Source organism: Leuciscus leuciscus, assembly GCF_965113295.1.
Source record: "Leuciscus leuciscus genome assembly, chromosome: 20".
In the NCBI taxonomy this organism is placed as follows: domain Eukaryota; kingdom Metazoa; phylum Chordata; class Actinopteri; order Cypriniformes; family Leuciscidae; genus Leuciscus; species Leuciscus leuciscus.
The window spans coordinates 20,987,797-21,003,997 of record NC_138744.1 but is presented as its reverse complement, the minus strand read 5'-3'; the positions used below and the strand labels follow the sequence as shown (position 1 = coordinate 21,003,997).

At 37.0% G+C, this 16,201-nt stretch overlaps 1 protein-coding gene across 6 annotated transcripts in view; it reads left to right on the top strand.

The window, feature by feature from the left end:
- Positions 1–16,201, top strand: part of fhod3b (formin homology 2 domain containing 3b) — a 177,347-nt gene that overhangs the window by 87,246 nt on the left and 73,900 nt on the right. For all 6 annotated transcript variants that reach the window (XM_082149959.1, XM_082149960.1, XM_082149961.1 and 3 more), the window contains 2 exons: positions 11,062–11,129; positions 15,179–15,284. In XM_082149959.1, coding sequence (XP_082006085.1) covers positions 11,062–11,129; positions 15,179–15,284 — 174 coding nt within the window. The remainder of the gene's footprint in view (positions 1–11,061; positions 11,130–15,178; positions 15,285–16,201) is intronic.

The window sequence follows — 16,201 nt, the reverse complement described above, 5'->3', positions numbered from 1 at the left end:
CCAGTGTCTGTTGGTCATAAAACAGGCCTTTCAGATTCCAAAGCGAAAATTGGATTCTATACCAAATTCACAAGTGAGCTTTGTTTATTGGAATGAGACACTTTGGGATGTTGAAGGCCGTAGTTAAAATACTATTGCCCGGTTTCACAGACATGGCTAGACTAAAATGCATGTTTGAGCTGTCTTAACCAAAAGCAACTTGCACTGACATATCTTAATATATGTAAAATTAATTATTAGAATATAATATATAATTGTTAGTATGTAATATTATGTAATTATATAAAATGACATAAATTAGTGAATCAGCATCTCACTGATGTCTGTCTTGGAATGAAGCAAATTTTGCAATCGGAAGCTTCTTAAAGCTTAAATTTGACTTATTACTAGTCTCAGCCTCAGATGTCATAGTCTCAGTCTGATGCATATAGCACAGAAAATTGGAAACCCTTCAGCAATTTAGAAGTCGTCATCTGATTGGTTGAATTCTACAGGATTTCCAGGAGATATGTGTTTTGCGTTCTTTCATGGTCCATCTGGAAACAAAGCCGATGCAATGCCAAACCCCCTCATCCAAAAGAAAGCCGTTGTGTTTACAACGCTTATCAGGATCAACTAAACGCTGGATTTTCAAAAGTATGTGAAGTATGTAAAGTTTGAGGCAAAGACTCTTTAAAATATGTCCAAGAGTTTTACACGTGGCCGGTCTATTATTGTAAGGACATCGACGGTACATTTTCACGCCCCTAAACATGACGCTGGACAAAAGAAACTGTGATTGGTTGTTTTATATGTCATTCAGCTGGCCTGTGGGAGGTCCTTGGCCAATGAAAGCTGCGATGAAGTCAGTCTGAAGGTCTGGCTACACGAGACAATGTCATTACTGACTGTGTGTGGAAGTGATGACATTGAGTGAATTACCTCCGAAATTATTGCCTAATATATGCGTTTATAGTAAGTAATTATATATACTAGATTATTAGATATTCTACAAATAGAAGTACATTTTTTTACATTTGGCAAACTGTGTGATGAAGAGGCTTGAAAACTGAAAAAGACACTCATGCTGAATGCAAAAAAAAAAAAGCCTTTACACACAGTGACCATTTATTTTAATTTTATTTTTTTAACAAATCCTCAATTCCACCCAGTATGCCAGCATATGACTCCTAATTGCTTGCATTTTTCTTAATGTGGTTTCAAGTCTTTTTATCCACCCCATTTTAAATGTTTTATGAGTTGTTTTCAAATTCACGCTTTATTTAAATTCAGGCGTGGTGGCGTTTTTATCGTGAATCCTTCAAAAAGCCTTTTTGTTCCCAGTCAAAATTTTCCCATAAAAAAGAAAGCCTTTCTTGTCAGCCTCTGTTGTTGAAAAATTATGGACTGAAGGACCTTTGTCTCCACTGTTACCTATTTTCTCTTGTTTTCTGGGAGGAAGAGCATGACCTCTGGGGTAGGTGATGGCACAAAGCTTGTGGAAGCCATGACCGATTGTGCTGTTCTCTGCATGTGTGGCCCAAGCTAGGCTAAAACGAATCAAACGCCAAGAACCAGACTTCCATCTGGCTCTCATCAAAGCGCACCATTCATCTGAACAAACTTCAAGTGGCAGGAACAAATTAATTAAAAAGTTGCAAGGCTTCCATGCACGCTGCGTCGAAGAACTGGCAAGCTAACATCGGATGCACATGCACACACAAATGATCCCTTTAAAATCCGTTCGCACACACATTCACACGCATAGCCGTTTAATTCCCTTGCTGCCCCACCCAGTAAATCCTCCACAGTTTTGGTTTCCACTGCTTTTGAGTGATCTCATCATTACCTGCATTTTTGCCTAATGTTTCCCACCTGTCTGTATTTATCTGCGTTCTCTGACCTATCACCCACTCCATGTTTGGACCGACTGAGAGGATGAAAGCAGAGAAGCCTGTCAGGCCATAAAGCGGCATGTTACGAGCCCACACTCATGTTGGGGAAGTTTTCACTGTAATTACTCCTGTTTTCTCTCCATAAATGAAGAATAGAGCGGAGGAGGTGGAGGGGGAGAAAACAAGTGCAGGTGGTCTGAAGAGACTTGTGTCCATTTTGTCTTGCGACAGGTCTTCTGTCTTGTGATGTATAAGAAACGGATTATGGAAGAAATTGAATGGCATGCAGGGACTTGGTTCTATGTATCGGTTTTTGATTGGATTGAAGCAGATCTGAATGCAAGTTTGAGGTCGAATTTAAGGAAGACAACATGGTTAAATTATCCAGTCTACTGTTCATCACCAGAGAAAAGTCTGTCGCCGAGTCCTCATCCTTTGGAAGTGCATGCAAAGTGGATTTGCTTTCGTAGCTCAGAAAAGTTATTTTTGTCTTTTCGGCATGTCGACAACACAAACCAAACTCTTCCAGGCCTCATCTACAACTGCAGTGTTTGAGGGCGGGGCAAAGTAGGCATTGTTTGTGGGCAGCCAATGAAGATCATAGGCTAACATTATGCAAATTTGTTACAAACCTTTGTAGGTTCAAGCAGGAAGTAAGATTACTGTTAACTCACTTGCAGTTCAGAATCGGTTCGTTCTTTTGGCAGACAATAACTCCATTTATTGTGCACTTCGATCTTTGAAGCTTTGCCGACCTTTTACATTCACAAACAGCTATATTACACACTACATGAAAGGTAATATCTCAAAAAAGGGGCAATTTAAAGTAATTATTCACCCCAGCATAATTTGCTGTCAAGCTTCAAAAAGGATGCATAAGCTCAATTAAAGTATCAGTAAATTGGTCCATATGACTCAAACGCTGTATCCTAAGTCTTCTAAAGTCATACAATAACGAACAAACACAAACTTAAATTTATGACATTATTCACTGATAATCCCTTCCATTGAATTGTTACCCACTGTAACTGTTCACTGAGTCCATAAGAACCAAATCAGTCATGAATAAAACATGTGAATCATTTGTTGAATATTGAATTAATCAGTCAAACTGGTTGTGTGAACAAGATCAGTGGATTCAATGAAACGATCTGGCTCAAAATAATTCTTCTTTTACAACCTGTTACCAAATTTGAATAAGTTCTGAAAATGGAAATGAGAATTTTCATTGATATATGAAGACATCACTCGTGTATGTGTGTGATTGTGCATGTGTGTGTGCGTGTTTCAGGTTTTCCCATTCAGATCTCACTGTATTGCTTCCCCGCAGCCCTTACGGCAACTGAGGCATCAAAATTACTGCTCAGACTTTTATTGCTGGATAATTGTTATTATTATCATCAGATGGAGACATTCACACACCGTTTTAGAGACATGACCTTATACCTTAGAAAGTACGTAAAAGGGTATAAAAACGCAAATGCTGATTCATGTTTTCATCCTTGTATTCTCCCAGTTTAGCTTTTATAAGGGCCACTGAAGGGCAGCAGGTGCCATTGGTATGATAATATTTAAACTGCGATGCCTCAGGTGACACACTTTCAATCTTAAAGGGATAGTTCACCCCAAAATGAAAATGGTCATCTTTTGTTCACCCTCATGTAGTTCCAAACCTGTTTTACAATATTTCTTATGTGTAACAAAAATCTACATATTATTACAGTTTATGCCTATTCAGTGTATATCAATGGGGTCCAAAACGCAACAATGATCCCCACTGACTTTCATTGAATAAAAATTATAATATTTGGAATGTCGTCTTTTATGTTCCACAATAATTCTTCTTTTTTAGTGTTTATTCTCATTTGAGAAATTGGTGCATTATTCAGGATAACACTATATTTAATTCTTGACAGAATTAAAAAAGGGGCGATGATGGATAGAAGTACAGTGTGTTTAATGGATTGTAATGCTGTTTAACAACATGCCAATTGTTCAACTGATGAAACACTTTCAGTCGACAAAACTCGTTCAAAAGTTGTGCATGTGATCTATAGGACCTTTATAGAGTGCACGCTATTGTAAAGACTGTAAGTGTATCCCTTACAGCATTGTTTTGATCCGTGTAAAATTCAGAATGACATCTACCCTGGATGAGGTCAATTTCTAAGTATAAAGTATAAAGAAGTGGCTCCGGACACGAAAAAACTGGTATCTGATTGGTCAATGATTTTTTTCTGGCTGGACTGAGACAAAAGTTGTTCTGTCAGTGGATGTATTTTTTGGTGTAAATATTTCGAGTTTGCAGTAAATATTTGTGACGAATATTCACTCTTGGTGTGAACAGGCCTTTAGTGTCCAGACAGATACCTGAGAAAAAAACAACAAAAAAACCTACATATACACATTACACATACAAAGTATATTAGTCCCCGGACCACTGTTCTGTTTCTGTGAGGACCTCATTAATCAGCTGCTGTGAATTTAAATCTTACCCTCACCATGTGATTTAGTGGCTTCATGACTTCATGTCACATTTACTTACATCTATAGAAAGTACAGGGTGATTGGCCAGCAGCCATATCACCCTGTAGCCCAAGACTGGTTGCCCACTGAAGCTAAGCTGGGTTGAAGCTATGTTTCTTGTTGTATTTGTATTTGTATATGTGCACTGGAAGCTTCAGTACCAAGAAAAATTCCTTGTGGGTGCAAGCACACTTGGCAATAAAGCTCTTTCTGATTCTGATTCTGATTCTGATTGAACCTGGTCAGTACCTGGATGGGAGACCTCCTGAGAAAACCAGGTTGCTGCTGGAAGAGGTGTTAGTGAGGCCAGCAGGGGGCGCTCACCCTGTGGTCTGTGTGGGTCCTAACGCCCCCGTATAGTGATGGGGACACAATACTGTCAAAGAGCACCGTCCTTCGGATAAGACGTTAAAACGAGGTCCGTGGTCACAAAATCTCTGTGGTCACAAAAAATCCCAGGATGTCTTTCGAAAGAGTAGGTGTTTAACCCCGGCATCCTGCCCAAATTTGCTCTTTGGCCTCTGTCCATCATGGCCTCCTAATAATCCTTATATATTATTATCCTTATATATATATACTTATATACTGATTGGCTTCATCACTCTGTCTCCTCTCCACCAGTAAGCTGGTGTGTGTTGGGTGTTCTGGCGCAATATGGCTGCCGTCGCATCATCCAGGTGGATGCTGCACATTGGTGGTGGTTGAGGAGATTCCCCCTTCCATATGTAGAGCGCTTTGAGAACCTAGAAAAGCGCTATATAAATGTAATGAATTATTATTATTTATTATTAAAATATATGAGGCATAATTAGCAAAGGTAATAATTTAGACCCATTCCTTATGTTTTATTTTATTTTATTTTATTTTATTTTATTTTATTTTATTTTATTTTATTTTATTTTATTTTATTTTATTTTATTTTATTTTATTTTATTTTATTTTATTTTATTTTATTTTATTTTATTTTATTTTATTTTATTTTATTTTTTTACTTCATTTATATTTTACTATATTTTAGATTTTATTTTATATTTGAGAATATTTTAATGTGCCCTAATACTTTTTAAGAGCACGGTATATACACTATAAACATTTACATCTCTTCCCGTCTCTTACTCTGTCTCACACTCTCTGACTGGCTCCTTTGTCTCTCTCTCTCTCTATCCATTATTATTATTTTTCGTCCTGAACGTGATGAGACAGAGGACAGTACTGCGGGCACTTATCCCTGCCAGCTGGTATGGAACTAATCAGAGCTGAAATATTTCTCATTAAAGGAGGGCCTCACTCTCCCTGTGTGTGTGTGTCTGTCTGTATATGTAAGAGTGTGTGTGTCTGCTGATATGCATGGCTTTATGACAGGCAGGAATAACTCTGTGACAGGTTTATTGGAAAAAGTCTTTGTAGGGCTGAATTACAGTAGACTGTCTAAACCAAGTGTGCCGCACTAGTCCCGAAAAGTGAAGCCAAAACTCTTCGATCGCCCCTAGTTGGCTGGATGCATTATAGGTCATAAACCCCACCCTCTCCATGTAGTCTAAAGCTTCTCTGTGCGAAGTAGTCACTGAGGCACCAACTTTTTGGGGGATCTTCAGGAGGAGATTGGAGCTTCAACTTTAATTTCTACATTTCCATAACGGTTTATTTCACACCGATATAATGAGTTGTTCTGCAGTAAACTGTACTAACTGATTCTGCGGGAGTGTGGGCAGGGCCTTGGTACCTTCACTGTAAAAAAAATATTTTCATGATTTGTTATCGCAGCTTTTTTCTTTTGTCAAATCAAGTTAGATAATTTATGTGGTTCAGATAACATAATATTTTGAGTTTCTATTAATTGTGTTTTATTTCAATGAACTCAAAATTTTAAGGCAACCATGTAACTTACTTTTTAAGTTAAACCAACAATAATTTTTTACAGTGTGGGAAGACTCGAGCTCCAAGATGTCAGCACCATATTGGGCCATTGGCGGCTTCACTTTTCTACAATGGAAGAGAGTGAATCTTTGTCATCCATCTTTTTTTTTACAGTCTATGGTCTAACCTTCATATACAGAGATCATGAAAGTACAGTAGCAAGATCACACATAAGCACACACACACACACACACACACACACACACACACACACACACACACACACACACACACACACACACACACACACACACACACACACACACACACACACACACACACACACACACACACACACACACCAATTCCAAAAGAAGGATTCATTGCATGATACAGCAAGATCTGTGTCTTGATGGTGGTTTTATGACTATGTTTGTCACTGTGTGATCTTTATGATCATCACCACATTCATGAGACTCATCCAGAAACCACAGAGAGGAACTGGAGATTAGCTGAATCAGCGCGTGTCTGATTGCGGATCGCTGAAGCTCATTCTCTCTGACTCCACTGTGCCGTGTGGCAGTAAGAGGGTCTGTCAGAAATGATCCCACGCTCACCCTCCTCTTCATTACCCTTCATCCTCCAGTGATCACAGAGCTCCTCTGCCAGAATGCCAGTTTACTGGCTCAAAGCTGGAGGACGGGGGTCTGGGATGAGTGTTATGTGGTGTAAGGGAGGAATTATGGGTAACGTGAGAGACCGTGATTATGTCAGTAGTATGGTGAGATTATAAAACAAGGGTAGGAATGTACAAACAGTTTAGTCTGATTCCCAAATGAATGACTCTAATCAATTGGTTCTTTTTAGTGAATCAAAAACATACAGTGTGACCAATAAGGCCTGATTCCTGAATGAATGACTCTTATGAGCCAGAGAGTTTTAGTGAAATCCCCCCAAAAAACCATCATGACCCATATAGCCAGATTCATATACAGATGAATCTTATGAGCTGGTTCTCTTTAGTGAATCAAAAACATGCCACATGACCATTTAGCCTGATTCATAAGCGAATGACTCTTATGAGTGGTTCTTTAAGTGAATCATATACCAGTGTAGTCTGATTCCTAAACGTATGACTTTTATTTAACTTTTTTTTTGTTATTTTTTTGGGGTGGAATATTATCTGAGTTACGGCATCCAACAGCAGGGTATAACCGGGTCATACTAATATCAGCCAAACTCATGACTCTTTTAGCAATTCATAAACAAATCACTGTTTTGCGACAGTTCTTTTAATGAATCGTTCAAAAAGACTGACTCACAAGTTAACTGCAAATTATTCCATCAGAGTGGGTGGAGGTTTTTCCTGTTGCAAAATAATAACTTATGTAGAACACATTGATGGTAGCAGACTTTAAACTGATGTAGCAGAATAAGCAATCTCTTGTCAGTAGACTTGGAAATACTAGCGTTGTTGAAATCCAGTTTGGTGAATCAGAGGTAGAGTTAAAGAAAGAAAAAGGCTGCCTTCTCAGTACAGAACACTCTGAATGAATGGGAAAAAGATTCATGAAAAAAGAGGGAAAGTGAGGGCCAAATATGGAAGTCCCAGAGTAAAGGTTGCTGTCCTTTCTGTCTGGTCTCCTCTATTCCAGCAGGATCAGAGAAATGCTGGAGAGGAAGAGATTGAGGGAAGGATGAATGGAGGCTTTAACTATGATGGTTTTAAGATTCTTGGCAGCATGAGATAGAGGGGCTTTGGAGTCCAAATTTGTTTGAACAGAATGTGCTTTTATTGTTATTTATGTTGATTCTGAGAGTAAGTTTAAAAGGCATGTTGTTAAATGTGAGGAAAAAGCATATTACCTCCAGATGCTGTTACATTTTTTTGTTTTTGTTTTTTGTTTCTTGTACATAGTTGCTGTCAAAATGAGGAAAATACAATACATCTTGAGTATTTAATTTTCACGACCATTGGCAGACATGGGTTGGGCTGTTTTTGTATTGATCTCAGATCAAAGAGAACTTGATCTCTTTGTATATGTATGTTTTTTGTTTTATTGTAAAGGAGCATTTCTGCCTTGATAAATGTATGTATTTTTCCTCTGAAAAAAAGAAGAAGAACAAAATGCAGCTTGAATGTCCACTTGTTAACGAAGAGTTAAATATGTAATCCATCTTACTTTTTTTATTTTTTTTTTATACTTTCTCCTGTCCAACCTTTAGAAACTATAAGTTCGCCGTTCAAACATTTTTGGTTCCCTGAAAGTCTATTTTACCATCAAAAGTTGCGAATTTATCCCTTTCCCAACCATTGACGAGATTTTCCGTCATTTATGACACAACACTTTCCTGCCGTTGACAAGTTTTTCCGGCAATCCATGTGTTCACTATTGTACGATAGAGGCCGCTTTTATGCATATTCTGAGATAGTACAGAATCTCTGGATCTAAAAACAAGCAAAGAAGAAGAAGAAACAAGCGAGAGAAGCATTGCTTATGCACATGTAAGCTAACATAGCTTATAGGCATATAAATAGCATATCAATCAAAACTGCCTAATGTTAACGAATGTAATGTCTGACCCATGAGAGGTGTAGGGGTGTCTATTGACTCAATCTACTCCATCTATGTTTTGATTATCATTCTTATCTGATCCGGACAAAGTTTGGGAATTTAGTGCAAAATACCTGTAATAAGAATAGAAGAAAATAGAAGCCACTGTGGCTCTTTTCCAATGTGTACTCATTTACTGTGTAGTCGCTACTACAGTATATTTCATTGGAAATAAATTCTGTTTTGTCGTCTGTTGTTTGTTTTAAACAGTAAAATTGTTGGTGAAGGGTCAGAAAAAGGTCAAAATAATCGTGTAAAGTTTTGGTGCAGAGTATTGTTGAAATGTATTTCACAGAGAGCATGGTCCCTTTAAAAGAATGTTTACATTGGTTTTCATTCAATGATAATATTTTAAAGTTTATTTTGACTAGTTTTTCTGGAATGTTTTTGTCAGGTCGTTTTAAACAGACTTGTTTATCCTAAATAATTGTTTTGTTCTTTATAAGCTGGATCTAAGGCATCCAGGTGTGCCAGAGGTCTTTTCTCTCTAGAGGTGGCTTTGATTTACATTTGAGTAAAGCCAGATTATAGTTCTGACACGTTGGTTGAAAAGTAAGATGGCTGGCTTTGGTTCCTGCAGTTCTTCTCTTTGCTCAACATGATTTGTTGAGCCCCACAACAGAAACATATGCCCGAGGTAAATCACAGTGGTGTGGTCCTGTCAAACTCAACATAAAACCCTGTTCTTACTGTATATGAAAACAAGCCTTGGAAATATGTTCCGGCCAATTATAAAGCCGAACCGGAAGAAAAATTCCTCTCTGTATTGGCACATAAACGCAAACCTTCAGTTAAAATATGTGAGATTATTTATAAAAGGGGTGGATATGGTGCTCATGTAGTATTGTATTTCTGTTATTATAAGCAATTAAACTTATTAGCAGTTTCATTTCTTCCTTAGCGTTGGGGATTTGCAGAATTAAACTAGTGCAACTTATTTTCTTCACACCAGGATCAGAATTCACTTACTAAGAGCCCAATCTGAGATAAAATGCCAGCTGGCCAGTAACTTTTTTAGGAGCTTCCACACAACATGGGTTAAAAACGATAACCTGACCGTCATTAAAAATCAAAGATAAAAAATGTTTTGTCTATATGCATGTTTAAAAACTCGAACGTTACTTTTATTGTAAGTTCTCAGTGTAAAGTTTACTATCTTGAGTTTATCTAGGATGCCTAAAATGTTTTTGTTTTTTTTAACAGAACTTTGTGGATGCACATACTGTATATGTAATATCAGAAACTGTATTAGGCAGAGATGGTTCAGTCATACATATAAATGGGGAAAAAATAGGAATAACATTATGCTTAAATTATATATAATGATTACATTTGTATTATAATAATATACGGTACCATTGAATATATTATTTAGATAATTAATTAAATAAAATTAAACACTGTTTGTTTCATTATATTTTGCCAAATGCCCTCACTTATAAAGTTACATTTTTTGACATTTTACTGGTTCATGCAAACCTTCATTGACACACACACACACACACACACACACACACACACACACACACACACACACACACACCACACACACACACACACGCGCGCGCACACACACACACACACACACACACGCACACGCACACGCACACACACATCTGACATTCACAAACACACACTCAGCAGTAGGCAAGATTAAATTGGACTCTCAGGCTGCCAATATTGAGGTCGGAATGTTAATGAGAGTTCTCTATGGGGACACATTGAGAAAGAGAAACGGAGAGAGAACACCGCATGTTGTGAGATTCAGCTTGTGGTTTCCATACACAGCTCCTCAAAGCCATCGATAAAGAGATAATCAAGGACACTGGGGAGAGAGAGAGAGATAGAGAGAGAGAGAGAGAGAGAGAGAGAGAGAGAGAGAGAGAAATGCATGATCATTATTTCATGTAGGTGCTGAGTCAGAGGCTGCAAGCTGGTTTTTCTTTATTTACTGCACTAATGCATACAGACAGTGCTCTGCTGAACCTGCCACTCACTGGCAGACTGAAGAACTGCAGTTTGAACAGTGAGGGAAGCACAGTACTTTATCTGGGAGCTTGAGTTATGAAGCATCTGTCACATTAATACAATAAAATCATATAGGCTCCACCCTAACCTGCAAACAATTAGTTAGAAAGTGAACCACATGAAGATCAACTCAAAACTCTTTTCCCTGTTTTCTCCTGCAGAAAAACTCTACATCTCAACCGGACGTGAGCTGCGAAGAGCTCTGTTCTCTCTCAAGCAAATCTTTCAGGTAAGCTGCCCCACTTCGAATTAGCGTTAGCACGAAGCACCTGCTAATGTCTTTTTCATCAGCAGCACATGTGTGTGAATGTGTGTCTGTGTTTTCCTGCATGTTTGAGCTGTATGGGTATGCTGGAATTTCTCTCACTGCACAGAAATTTCCAGATACCAAAGCTGGAGTCTCCATCATTGATTGATTTTAAAGCTGTGCTGGAAGCTACTGTTTTTCCTCTAGAGGAACCATGTCTGAACATCGAACTGTGTGTGTGTATGAGATTAAATGTCTTTCCACTAAAGTTTTAGATTTTTTTAATGACAAAAGCATCTGAAACTTTCACACCTGTCAACAAGTGCGTAATTTAAACCTGCCAGAGGCTATACATAAACACACACAAATACTCTGGAGCACAAACAAACACAAACATACATAGCTTTGTGAGAGCACATATACAACTTTGTTGGGGGAAGCTAACTGACCTGTAACTTTTCAGGCTACATGCTACTCATAATTCAAAGTAGTTCAACAACAGTGAAGCAACCCCCTTTTACCCTAAAAACTAGTTACGTAGCTACAATACAAGATGCTAACAAGCTAACTATAGCTAGCTAACTACATCGAAGGCACTCTTTTTAACTTATAATTTAATCAATGTGGTATTTTCTGGTAAAAAATGGGGATTTTGAATGAATCAATGAGCAATAACATTTATTCTGAACAGAATTTGCTAATAAAAGAAAACAAACTAGAATACACCAAGGGAGCCTGTTTTCTCAGTCAAAATAACAATTTAAACATGTAATTGTGAGAAATATTTCGAAATAAGAAAAAAAAGTCCCATTCTGACCATCTTAGGCTCGTTAGAAAAACGTGCCTCTACCTACATTTTTGCATAATTCCAAAAACGTAACTATGCATAATATTCACTGCAGGTTCCAGGTGAAATTAACACTAGGAGCAGTAAAACGGCAACAAATTTTGTTCTTTGTTTTACACAAATTAAAATGACTGGGCCAGATTATGATTGATAAAGACTTATTTTTTGCACAGTTCCTTCCACGTTAATATATTATGACCTTAATAATACTGTAGCACATGACCTATATTATGAGCACGAGTCCCGTGAAACATAAGTCACTTATGTAACTTAACACATAAGTTAAGTTACATTTATGGTCAAAATATAGCTAGTTGTTTACTTCTGCAAATACTTTTTATCTCACGTTTGCATTTTTCAACACTATTGATTAGGTTAGGTTAGGTTTACGGTAGAGTTGAGTGTAGGTGGTACGTAATTTTCAAAAGCTTAGAGCATTAACATTTTAGCACCACTCACTGGACATTTCATTTCCGAATTGCAGCGATACGTACAATACACTAACTTGACATATGAAGTGTCACAAAACATGAAAGAAACTACACAATATAATTTAGCAGAAATGTCGCCACATGCCTGGGTTAATTGTAGCCTGGAAATCCAGACCTAAATCTAAAAGATGAATGGTCTGGCGTCGACCAATGAAAATCAGCAAGCCCGAAGGGCGGCACCAGGCATGCATTTGAAAATCTCACTGCACGCAATTGGATAACACTACGACCAATCACAACAAGTTATCGCTTAGCTACCAGCGGAGCTAACTGGTAGATTAGACTCTTACCGTATCCGGTCGGCAAAACAGCAAAAACGCCCTTCTTGCAAAGGAACGATTCGAGCGCCGTCTTCTGTTCCTCTTTTAGAGAAAAAGTCTAAATCTTTCATTGTAGCGGCCAAAGCCGTTTCAAACAAATGGTGTTCATCCATAGCCATCTTGCAATGTTTACTAATGACTTCGACGTCGCAGCGCTGTCGTCATCTCGCCTCTGGCCCGCCCGTATCAGATAACCCGATATGATTGGTGCAGCTCAGATAGAGGGGCATATTTAATGAGCATCATTACTCGACACCAGAGTAACTCGCTGAGCAAATTCAACTTGTGCTCTCGCGAGCACTCTGGATTACCAGGGTAGGTTAATTGTGACATAAATTTACAATTGTGCGATGTAGAGTTTCACTTTTTGTTGCAAATGCAATTACGAGAAATTGCAAGTGTACAAGTATGACAAAGTCAAAATTGTGAGACATATAAAGAGATACATAAAGGTAAATCAGCATATATCAGCACATATATTTAAATCAGCAGTTTAACGCCACTACGGGTTGGATAAAGTTGCTATTGTAAAAGCTACACTATTTAGAAAACAAATTCTGAAAAAAAATATTGTAGCGTTACTACTTTTAGTTAATTACTCCCACAACACTGACACTCTCACACACACGGTGGTTTGCAATCTCTGTTGGGACTCTCTATAGACGTAATGGTTTGTATACTGTACAAATTGTGTATTCTGTCCCCTAACACTAACCCTACCCATAAACCTACCCATCACAGAAAACTTTCTGCATTTTTACATTTTCAAAAAAACTCACACACACACACACACAATTCTTGGATAGAATTCCAGCTCAGCAGTTCCAGTTATTGAAACCAATCTCATAATCCTCAAAATCTCCCTAAATTTTAATCTAAGATGTATGAATCACTTGAGAACTTTATGCATGAGCAGTCATCTGATTGATTACCCGACTCAGGAAGAATTACGGCAAGAATTGCATTCTTTATGCTGTTGTGCATTTAAGTATATTTTGCATGTGCAGTAAAGTGTATTTCTCCAGACATGGGCATACTGTGTCATTATAGGCTGTCTGCGCCAATATAAATTCCACAAATCCAACACCCCTAATCATTTTCAAATCAGCCAATAGGGTGTGTCCACACAAATCCCAAAGCAGGAGAAATATTGGACATCAGTGACTGCTGGAGCCTGATACTCTTCCACACATGACATACAGGACGGAGGAAGGATGCATGCTGTAATTGTAGAATTAGTGAAGTGTGCCCAGCCGTTGGTCTGTGTGTGTGTGTGTGGGTGCCATAAATCAAGCGGAGACACGTACTGCTCCTCACACCTCTTATACAGTGTGTTTAATGGACTTTTTACTGCAGGGAAGCAGTCGATTAGCACTTAGCAACCCAAACTTACTCAAGCCCCAAAACAAAGGGTTTCCATGGGTAGGAAGTGAAAAGGATTTAAAACTGTAAGTGCTCACTGAGGGAGATCTGAAGGAACTACAGGGACGAGTCCAGGACAGCTCTATAAAACAACACTGCAGAACTGCATTTAAAAATCTTTGCAGTTAGCTTTAAAATAAGATAATAAACTAGATTTTATAAAATAATGATATGAAATATTCTCTAAATATACAATAATACCTTTTATTATCATTTTGAAAATATATTCTAAATCATTAAAATCGCAGAATTCAAGATTTAGTTTTATTTAAAAATGTTATTAAATTCAATAGATTAATGCTTTATATTATACTTTATAATTTTTATTATATTTATAAATTATACTATTATTATACAATTATTACTATATATATATATATATATATATATATATATATATATATATATATATAAAAATTGCGTAATAAATTGTTTTTAAAATTGTATTATAACTTTAATAGATTAACATGTTTCTTTTCTTTTTTTCTATTTGAACTTCTAATCATTATTAAAGCATGTTGAGCTACTTTTAGGTTATTTTAAGAAATTCCCAGCACCTGGTGGACAGAGAGTTTGCAGAACAATGCAACATGTGTTGGTGTAGGAGTGGGAACCTTTTGGGAGCGTAGAGAAAACGCTGACAGAGCGTTTGACAGATAGGAATGCGTAAGCTTCGATTTGGGCCGTGTCAGTTTGAAATCAAGTGCATATCTGAAAGCACAACTGAACCTTTCTGGAATTCTCATTGGTCCCCCTGAGAGTGTGTTGTGGCAAAACAAAACATTTTTGTTCATATGATGGAGTGTCACTTACTTGATGGTTAATTTCTTTTAGATATTCAATTACACACCATGTTTTGTGTTTGTTACATGCTGTGTTTCTTCTGTGCTTGTTGTACATACAAGTGCAACTGTTTGGATTGAGTTTCTGCTGCTTGTGTTTCTCCTGCAGGATGATAAAGATCTGGTGCATGAGTTTGTGATGGCTGAGGGACTCACATGTCTTATTAAAGTGGGAGCTGAGGCTGACCAAAACTACCAGAACTACATCCTCAGAGGTACCACATTACCACACATGACACTGTACACTCACTGTATATGATTCAAACAACTATCAAACAAAAAAACGAGCGCTATTATAATACATCCTGTAAAACATTGTTTAGGTTACAGAATATAATATATATCCACCAGACACATGATGCATAGTAATTAACAGCAATATTTGCCTATACACTACTGTTCAAATGTTTCAGTTTTAGTTTTTTTTTTTTATAAATTAGTTGTGTTCAGCAATGATGCATGAAATTGCTTAAAAGTGTCAGGAAACATATACTTTTGCAAAATATTTCAAATAAATGCTGTTCTTTTGAACTTTCTATTAATCAAAAACAACATTGATAATAATAAGATGTTTCTTGAGCACCAAATCAGCATATTAGAACGATTTCTGAAGGATCATGTGACTGAAGACTGAGGCAATGAATGCTGAAAACTCGGATTTGCCATCACAGGAATAAATTACTTTTTAAAACATTAAAATTGAATGCTGTTATTTTAATTGTAGTAATATTTCACTGTTTTTTTAATCAAATAAATGTAGCCTTAAGCATAAGTGACTTTAACTTTAACATTAAACTATCTTACTGACCCCAAACTTTTAAGCTGTACTGAAATTGACAGTTTCAACAGATTTATGGAAATGAATCAAATCAAAACTTTGAGTCATATTTATTGATTTATTAACAAAACCACAAGGAAATATTGTGGTATTAGTCTAAAAACTGCAATAAAATCATTGTTATGTTAATATTTTATCGTCAGCAAAATTATTGTAAATATATTATTAAAATATATCGCCCCAACTTAATTAATAGCTACATCAGAATTTTAAGTATAGAACAGTAATTAAAATTGTAAATGCTTGTATATTCTTATGAATTAGTGTTCACTGAAGTGTGTTGTGACTGACTCT